Source organism: Anoplolepis gracilipes, chromosome 8 (assembly GCF_047496725.1).
Source record: "Anoplolepis gracilipes chromosome 8, ASM4749672v1, whole genome shotgun sequence".
Classification (NCBI taxonomy): Eukaryota; Metazoa; Arthropoda; class Insecta; order Hymenoptera; family Formicidae; genus Anoplolepis; species Anoplolepis gracilipes.
In genome coordinates this window covers 659,393-669,849 of record NC_132977.1, presented here as the reverse complement: position 1 = coordinate 669,849, position 10,457 = coordinate 659,393, and the positions used below count along the sequence as shown (strand labels likewise).

The 10,457-nt window shown below is 31.5% G+C and overlaps 1 protein-coding gene across 2 annotated transcripts; it reads left to right on the top strand.

Moving 5' to 3' along the window:
- The first annotated feature begins 1,745 nt into the window (after positions 1-1,745).
- Positions 1,746-9,979, top strand: Crc (bZIP transcription factor crc). 2 transcript variants are annotated; one of them, XM_072898346.1, is made up of 3 exons: positions 1,746-1,901; positions 2,586-2,906; positions 8,544-9,979. In XM_072898346.1, exons 2-3 carry the CDS (start codon positions 2,681-2,683, stop codon positions 9,410-9,412), a joined length of 1,095 nt encoding a protein of 364 aa, XP_072754447.1. In that variant the 5' UTR covers positions 1,746-1,901; positions 2,586-2,680; the 3' UTR covers positions 9,413-9,979. The 2 variants fall into 2 exon arrangements, with proteins under 2 accessions (XP_072754447.1, XP_072754448.1); XM_072898347.1 differs by lacking the exons at positions 1,746-1,901; positions 2,586-2,906 and adding an exon at positions 4,906-5,925.
- Positions 9,980-10,457: the final 478 nt, after the last annotated feature.

Below are 10,457 nucleotides of genomic sequence, written 5' to 3'. Positions count from 1 at the left end.
TAAATAATTAATAAATTGCTGATTATTATATATTCATTTGTAATATTAAATAGATAAAATAAAGAAAAAAAGAAAGAAATATTATGATTTTACGTTTATAAATATGTATATATATAAATATCTATAATTAAAATATTTAAGATTAATAATAATATTCAAGAAACTTGGTTTTTTTTTATAGAATATTGAATTAAATAATTTTTATGTTGTTTGTATCATTTATATATCATAATAAAAATAATAAAATAGTAAAATAAAAATAGTTTGATTTTTCTGTTTCACATCAATGAAATATTTAACTTTGAAATTAATTTTATAGTTAACTTTAAAATTTTTTAAGTCATGCCTTTTAACTTAATAAAAGATTAATTTATTTAAATTAATTATATGTGTGTTTGTAGTAACTATTCTCAAGTTTATCTCTATTTAATTATCAGTATGTTCGATACATATAGACATACAAAACACGAAGGTCTATGTTTAAAATGCGCTTTTATTCTTCATACTATATAGATAATAATATAATTATAGATTCATACTATATAGATAATAAAAATGCACGCATTTATTTCTGAAATTATATAATGTAAGTAATGGGAACTAAATGCGCACATTTATATTTTCGATAAAAGCGCGTTTTACGGAATACAAAATCTTTTCTGTGAAGGTGAAAGATTTGCGAATAAAAGGGCTATCAGAAGATTAGAGCAATTTTGACATGATTTGGATATATATATATATATATATATATATATATATATATATATATATATATTTACCGTACAAATATTATACAACCAAATCGAATCTATCTAAAGAATATCGCATATCACATTCCAATATGTATTTATTTTTCAACTCCTCTTTGCTTATATCGACATCTAATAATGCTCGCTATGTATTGTCCGATTTATAGAGATATAAGAATAGAATAGACGAGAGGGACGAAAATGCGCAGAATAAAGAAATAGAAAAAGAACGCTGAATATGTACTCTTTGTATCCTTGTCTAATCACGCGCAACATAAGCTTCCGAGCTTCCCCTCTCCTCGTACGATCATGGAAGGCATGATTAGAAAAGGAGACTTGGTCCGATTGACAACTAATGCTTCAGCTACATATATATATTTTATGTCTTATGATCGCACGATACTAACGTGCCATCTACATATTTTATGTGGTTAATGAATTTGTCGAACGTGTCTGGTTATTATAAAAGTTTTTTTGCAATAGTAATCAAATTTTAATTGAAGAATTAAATTAAAAAAAATTTAATTTATCTTTTAATTTTTACGTTAATTTTATTTTTTTAATATCTTAATTATTTTTATAATCCAGATGATTTGATTTTCCATAAAATAGTATAAACGTAAGCAATGCGTTTTTAAAAATTCTGATAATTTTTTGCTTCTATATTGTAATGGCCTAAATATCTTTTACGAGAAAATTTCGAAACTTTAAAAATTTTTTACGCAACAACTAATCGACATACATCTAACTCGTCGATTAGCATCTAACAGCCATCTACATTCAGAATTTTAATTCAATCAATTTCTCCAATATACATTTCTAAGAGTGCGTGCCATTTGTCGTTTCCAACGCTCCCGAGCATTTGTCTTTATTTAACTTTCGATGAAGAACAAGGACGAAATGATCCCACGAGCATTGATGCAGCAAGTGAAACGCAACTCTTAAAGTGGAGGGAAAAGTCATGTGACGTCGTCGATCGAACTCGGACGGAAGAGGACGCTCACTCCCCACTCCAGTCATTCTCTATCCATGAAGCTTGCCAAGAAGACGTTTGGATTTACTCTACGCTCCAAAATACGTGCAAGATGAGTTCGTAGTTCAACGAAGAGCTTGCACACGCAAGTGTGCCGACACCCCCTAAGTAACCATGGAGTAAGTAATGCCCATTGTTTCGTATAATATATATTTGCGTTCCACATCGCGTGCTCGAATTTCTCGCATGTGCTACAAAGAAATTCTGCCATCTTGTGAGTCATCATGTCGAACGCGAGTCATTGTAACGACAAATTATCATACTTTCTTATATCGATGGATTTTTCATTTTCAAATCGCATGTTAACATTAATATGTCACTCGAATATTCGCATCGTAGTTGTGTTATCTATTTCAAACTTTCGCGGAGATATCTTGCCAGATGATAGCCTTGCGTTGCGTCATAATGCAACATAAATTGTTTATACATAACTAGTATCCGACATCAATATAATCGGCATGTGTAAAAGAAAATCATCTTCCGTGAAGATAAGCGGAATATCGAATACGATTCTCCGTACAAAATTTGATATTCATACATTTACGTCATTGCACATTATTTTTAAAATATAAATTAAATTCATGCAGAACTTATGAAAAAATTATTAATAACAATGAATAAGAAAAAATATAATTTTTTTATTAATTAAGATGTAACAAATGTAAAATGTAAAATATAAAAATAGAGAAGAAGAAAAGATATATATATATATATATAATGAGGTATGTTGTGTATATTATTTTTTATTCTTTTTAAATATATATGGAATTTGTAGTTATATGGAATTTATTTTTATTTTTCAGAGCCATTATGGCGCTCATTACGAGCTTCGTCGCTAATTCGACACAAATTTCCTTTCATCATTCTTTAATACCTCTCAGTTCGATTTGCATTGAGAATGTTATCCAACCAAGACCAGGAAATGTGGCTATGGAAGAACGAACCGGTGTCTCCCAGTGGGACACCCCCACTGGAGATTGATGATCAAGATTGGGTTTTACTCGATGATAAGTCTGTAGAATTTCCTAAAAATGCTGCGGAACCTCTTATGTATGATGATAATCCTTCCCGCGCACAAGTGGCAAAGAAGCTTTTAGAAGAATTGGACGAATGGATCAAAGAAGGTAAATAATTGTTTTATTTCTTATTTTTAGTAATATAATTTGAATATGATAATCTCAATAATAATATGATATATTCATATTCTTTCAAATCAAAAATTATAAACCACAGTAATTACACACACACACACACACACACAATATATATGTATAAATGTTTTCAATATTTTTAAATTTACAGTACATGTACAAGAAATATCTTGTCATTATAGAATATAATTAACATAAACAAGAATATAGAGAAATTTAAAGTCATGAATCTTATCTCTCAACTTCTTATCTAAGAGCAAGAAGTCAGTAATCACAGATCAGAATATAAAAGAACAGAAGCAGTAATTTTATATCTTCTATTATACAGGAATAATTATAAATTTCAAGAGAGAGAATATATATTAACTTTTTTATTTATCTTTTCTAAACAGTTTAGAATGGTTGTGAATTATAAGTTAACACAATATAAAGCTCTATGATTCAAAGAAGAGATTCAGAATTTGAAGAGAGAGAAATGACTTCTAATCTTGGATTATATAGAATTTTATATGACATATATGACAATTTCATAGTTTTAACAATACATGTAAGATTTTTCTGACATATGCATCATTGATATGTGACTAAAGTTTTTATATTAAATTTTAATGACAAATGTGCTTTGTTCTAATAAATTTGGAGTTTCTTCTTGAGAAAGAAAATTTTTAAAATAACAAATATATACAAATTTTAAATTTTCAAGTATTATTATAATTTTTTTTTAATAAGTACAAATTAATCTTCTGACAGAACAATGTTTGTACAAATTTAATCTTAATTTTAAATGAATAAAAAAAGCTGTTGATAAAATTTATTATATAATGAATGAGACACTCACGTGATGAGAATATCTATCTTAGTTTGTTAGTTAGTATTCGGGAAAAAATTCTATTAAAACAGATTATCTAATATTCTGAGACAGTATTAAGAAACTGTACTTACATACTTTTAAAATTATTTTTTATTCTTATTATCACATACAAACATTGATAGAGATATTTCTTGTTTTCTGAAAAGTATAATCTATTAATAACATTGAATGACTGGTCGAAATAAAAATAATTAATGATTCTTACTCCAAGGTAAATATGATTAACAAATTTGCAGTATTTATCTATTATACACATCTAATTAAAATATTAAGTATAAAATTATTTTTGGTACAATGATTTATCACATTTTTAAATATAATAATGCAAAATATCTATATAATTTTCAATAAAAAATATATAAGTAATTATAGTGTACATGCATGCATATATTACACAATACTATTGTTCAAGTTTAGAATAAACTTACATACATTTACATGATTATAATTATACAATTTACACATCTTGGTAAAGACTTTTAACCGTATTTACATGGTACATATTAAATGGCGATGTTATAAGTACGATTTAACAGGGACAGGTGTTTCTAGTCATAAATTAGCAATACAGTATCATAATATTCCGAAGGAACGTGATGCAAAAAGTTGCCTTATGCTATCGAGAGAGATACTTCGCAATTTCCGCACGCGCGAGCGAATATAATCGAGAGCAAGCTATGGTAGAGGGGAATACAGTAATGCACACGTGAATACATATTAACTTGAGAATTGCTTACTTTTCACATTTTTCCGTGCTGCGCAAAAAAAAAAAAAAAAAAAAATGAAAACTGGTATTTTCGTTCGATTTCGTATCCCTCTATCGCTTTCATTCTTTCTCGCTGGTACCGTTCGATACACACATCTTTCTCTTTTTTCCTCTGTCTTCGTTCCTCTCGCGCACTCCTCTCCTTTTTTTCTGCAAAAGAGAGTGGGACAAACTGGTTAACCTCTACGCAAATGGCCTCAGCTTGTGGACTGATAGAGGGGTGACGATGTTGTCAGCGGCAAGATTGAACGGAGGGAGTAGGGGCGACAGAGGGGAAAGTCCAAAGATAAGCAGGAGTCGTACCGCGGCAGTATACAGGCCACCGAAGTATCATTTGTACGCTATCGCCGTTCACTACCTTGTTCATCGTGCTGTATCAGAGTATTTAATTATCCACCGTCTACAAGTCTCGTCATATCTTGTGTTTGATATATGAATATCTAGTGTTTCATCTTACTTTGTCTATTTAAATATTTCGCACATTATCGTTAACTCTGTTGATTTTACAAAAACAAGGTCCTCCCCGCTGCGTCTGCAGTCCCTAATCAGTACTCGGAGCAAGTCGCCGAGGAATATTCCATGCTTCTGTTCCGGCGACGAATAGAACGGAGATCTTCACGCGTTTCTTCCGCTCGTTCTCTGGAAGACAGCGTGATGAAAACAAGTAGTTTCTCTTAAAATCATTCAACATTATCGCTGATTAGCGGGAGCACGTATCGTGTCTCGGCTATCTTATTTGAGAAGATTGAAAATCAAGCTATCTCTCATATTGTTCATCCTGAGCGTCCATCGATACGGGGACAATAAGATTTCGCGCAAGATCACGTATTGTGCCAACCATCATCGTCTGAAGGAAGTATAGGATTAATTATCGCGAAACATCTGTGCGGCAGTTCGCGCTAACTCGAGATAGCGTGAGCCAATTCTGCATGGACATCGTCAGCCCGGCAAGAACGGAAGCACGGTGCCGATAACTCTACGAGACTGGCATCTCTAAAGTCGACCCGAAAAAACGATTCGGCATCTAAATGGTGGAGTGTACTAATGTTATATAATAGCATGCAGTTCGCATATCGCTACACGTGGAATCGAGAAATCATCGTCAACTCCCAGAAGCTCGTCAAGAGACGTTGATTGTCGACCAAATCTATCACCATTGCATGCGGGAGGATAACACGTTCTTCTTGTTTGTCCGAGCTGCGACAAGCTTCCGAAGGAACGATCATATTGGCATCATCGACTTTTCCCAAAACTACGCTAGATACTCTATATTCCAAACCCAACAATCTCCCTCCTTCTCAACAAGGAAAACATCGAGCCACGCGCGATTACTATGGCCGCTTTATGTTATAGTGGTAGGTTTCTTTTCTCTTGCTTCGTCCCATTTCTCCTTACCTCACTTCACATTTTGCAAGTTATTCGACGCATAATGCAAAATTTGTAATCGGAAGCAGCGAGATAGAAATGTGTCATTTGGACGTAATTTAATTCTATGTGTTAATTTTTATGATTTTATTATGAAATTATTACACATAGTATGTTGTTGTTTTTTTTTTTTTTTTTTCTTTTTTTTTAAGAAATATAAGTTGTAACTCTTAATGACAAAAAGGCGTGTAACTTTAAAGATTTAATAACTTTTTTTTGCAGAAAATTTTGTTCTATGAAGCCTATAACGTTAAACAGTACTTGTAGTTAAATGGTTAATATAAAAATGTTTATGTTTCTATATAAGTTTTTTTTCCTTATTTTCCGAGGATTTTCTCTCTCATAGAATTATGCGTTTTTTAATAATGAATTATTTATTCGTGTACAACCAGATGGAATGTTTCTTTCCATGTTGAAAAAAAATTTTACATTCAACTACTAATTTCTACTACCTGGAACTCTAAGAGAATTTTTTTTTTCCTTGGATAAATCAGGAAAATTTTTTTTTTAAATTGCCTCTGAGGACTTTGAGGATTTTTTCAATTTAGGAATAATCGAGAAATTCTCACGCACTGCATCTTCTTTCGTCAGCGCCCATCAGAAGAAACTCTACATTCATAGCCTACGAGTGTTAAAATGAAAATAAATGATGATGCGTCAAAGTTCACCCTACTTGAATAATGTAGCATACAGTCACATGTATGAAAAAATATCTTGGGAATATTCTGAGACATTTCTGGAATATACATTTTCCATGACACATCAACGCTTCTAAATCTCACACTTGAAAATTAATAACCTTTATTAATAGCCTTTCGATTTTATTCGCCATTTATCTGTGTTCTTAGTATAATAGATAACTCGTTTATTACGTAAAACATGTTTTCTTCACAAAATATATTAGAAATTATAAATGAAGATTATATTTGCACTTGTATGTGTGTTGTGGGTCATTGCACTTGTCAGTCAATTTATTTCTTTAGTAACAAGGAAAGAGTCTACAAATTATAAGACTGAACAATATTCTCTTGTTGCGTTTGCGATATGGAAGTTCATACCACAAAAAGACATGTAAGACTACTACAAGTAAACGGGCGCATACGTCAATCTATGTATATGATACTGTATATATATTCAAAAGTTTGTGTGTGTGTATATATATATATATATATATATATATATATATATATATATATATCGTTAATCTCGCAATTTCCAAATCTTGTTTTCACTCACAAATCTTTGCTTTCTTGAAAATTCTTTGTGTCTAGTGCTTTAACATATGATTTCCAAATACAGAGAAGTGTTGTTATCTAACCTTCTGCCCTCTGTATTTAAATAAAGATAACAACATCCAATAACCACTGATCAAAGTTTCATAAGAAAATAGGTCACGGCATTCTTAGAGAATGCGAAAATTAACATTATTCAATAATGCATTTTTTATCAAACGTATATTTGGTCACATCTTCGTGAGAATAACGCTTTCAAAACAAAAAAGAACACTTTTGAAATATTTGTCTAACAATAAGTTCTGTTACATACTAAGTTACCACATGCGATCCATTAATAATAATAAAAAATGTGTTTTCAAGTGCATTGCTTTGCATTCGGAATAGCAAATCGTTAATCACAAAATTGATCTCATTATAAGTTGAAGAGATTGCAAATGAAAAACTTATTTTTCTAGTTAAATCAGTAACGTCCATGAAACTGTACACACACACACACACACACACACACACACACACACACACACATATATATATATATTTGTGTGTGTATCAACCGCCACACCTATTTATTGTTCATGCGTGTATATCAACGCGCCACACCTACTTGTTGCATATTATGACAAAGTAATACCGCTAATTATATTGACAGATCTTAATTCTAAATTTTTTAAATCAAATTGGTATTATCTTTAAAACCATCATCTCATAATAACCTATTATTTCCTTTTATAAAAATGATGCAGTTTCGTTAAATTAATCTTTTTCTTGACATATATAAACGATATTTACGATATTTCTTTTTAAAATGAGGAAGAAAATTTGCGGAAAAACCGTAGATCGTATTCTAATTTGATGTCATTGAAAAACACGAAAGAGAAGATGGATAATGTAATGTCTAATATATATTATTCGTAAACAATCTAATATTATAGGGGAAAATGCAGAGATCGATCATTCTTCGACGTTACATATTTATCGCTCATGCCGCATTTCTAGTGACATGCGAATTGCCTTATATTATCGAATAACAATGCACATTACAAGGAAATATAATTGCCTGTCATTCACAAACGAAAGAATACATCACGAGAAGTCGTTCGCATGCTTAACGCGCAAACTGATATGCGATGTCAATTAGAAATAGAATGAATACGTTCCTCGACCTTTATGGCGCCGTCGGACATGCGTATTATAATTCTATAAAAAGAATTGCGCAATATTGTTTGCGTAAATTGTCCCGCGGAGCGTCGTCGAACGCCAAACGTAAACGATCGCTTGGTATTTTAATTAAATCTTTATCCATTTATTTGCAGAACCCTTCTCAGATTGGCTGGAGGAAAAAATAGAGTTGCCCATATTCGAACAACTACCCATTCCCGAAAATGGTCAAACTAAACCGCCGCCAATCATCTATCCGACTATCGTGAAAACGCAACAGCAGCAACAACAACACGATGATACGCAGACCCTTTTGCAAGAGTTCGAAACAGTTTTGGGAGATGTCGAAGCTTGCCATCAGATCGTTCCACCAACCTGCTCCACGCTCACTCCTCCGCAATCACCTCCACATAAAGTGATTAATGTGGACACCCAGTTGCTGGTCACCCTGCAACCTGTCCAACAAACCGTGCTCGTTGGTAACCATCCAATATACAACATCGTTACAGCGGAAGAACCACTATACGTAAATGATACATCTCGTCAGTGGAACACCGAAGACATATCGTTGAGTCCAATCAGTGGAGATGTTGCCAACGATTTAGCGGTAGTGGACGAATACGTTCGCTCGCATACCAAGGATATACCATCACCGTCAAGTCCATACATTAGCTCTAGTGGCAGTTGCACTTCTACTGAAGACTCTGTTGACGATCCCGATTGGAGTTTCGAATCTGAAAGAAAAAGCTTGAAACAATCGGCTCACTCTTCGAGAAATCATAAGCCCTATTCTCGACCATCTCTCGAGGACAAAAAGGTGCGAAAAAAAGAACAGAATAAGAACGCGGCCACACGTTATAGACAAAAGAAAAAACAAGAGATCAAAGAAATACAAGGCGAGGAACGCGAACTTGCAGATGATAACGAAAAGTTGCAAAATCGGGTAAAAGATCTGCAACAAGAGATAAGATATCTGAAGGGATTGATGAGAGATTTGTTTAAGGCTAAGGGACTTCTTAAGTAATCCATTCGTCAAAAATCTCTATTGTCATTTGTATATTTTGCTTATTGTTAAATATTATTAGATTATATTAATTAGATATGTTAATTTTAGATTTTTATGCTTTCTTTGCCACTAACTTTATTTTACAATCGTACTAATATTGACGGTATTGTGTCATATATTATTTGTTAGTAATTTTCTTATTTTTTAACGTCTATTTGTTAATATACGTTTTATGTACGTACATGTATTCTACAATTTATATATATAACCGCAGTTTTTAGGAAATCTAAGTTTATCGTTGAAGTAAAATTTGTATCTCGATCTAATGAAGAATGGTCCATATCAACATCGGCAAACGTGGTGCGTTAGATAACGCGTGTAAATTGTCGGAGTATGTGGGTTTACGAAGCTCTAACTAGAGGAAACCTGCAGTCTGTGCATATTCTACGAGTTATCTAGCATACTACTCTCTGATGCAAATCTTTCCATTCCGATTAATTTTTATCCTTTATTGCATAATAATACTTTCGTACGGCAAATTATGTAGTGAACAATAATAAATGGGTTCTTTAAAACAACCAACAATTTAGTTATTTCTATAATTTAAATTTGTATTTACTTACAGGTTGATAAATTTTGTATTTATATGTATATGTATGTATATATGTAGTATCCAAATTGAATTGAGGAATGGTTTTCTTCACATACATTTATATTGATAACATTTAATACAAACGTATTAGAGATACTGTAATATTGATTTTTTACTGCTCACTCTGATAAAGAAAATTAGAATATATTTACATAGTCTGATAATATATATTTATATATTCTGATAATATATTTATGAAGAAAATCATTGAATATATTTGTTAATCTCAATGGAAAACGTAAAAATATATATTTGAAATGTATGTTATGTAAGGCCATATGATACAACAAATAAGAATGACATGTGCTTCCTGTCAAATTTATATTTTGGCTTATAGTGATCAATAATCTAGACAAATTTTAAAACAACTTGAAAATGATATTAACAAAAAATTTAATCAAAACTTAATTC

Bases quoted from the DNA above. Each gene is read 5' to 3' on its own strand.
- Crc (XM_072898346.1), top strand. From the start codon at position 2,681: ATGTTATCCAACCAAGACCAGGAAATGTGGCTATGGAAGAACGAACCG. The intron at 2,907-8,543 runs GTAAATAATTGT...ATTTATTTGCAG, and splicing joins GGACGAATGGATCAAAGAAG to AACCCTTCTCAGATTGGCTG.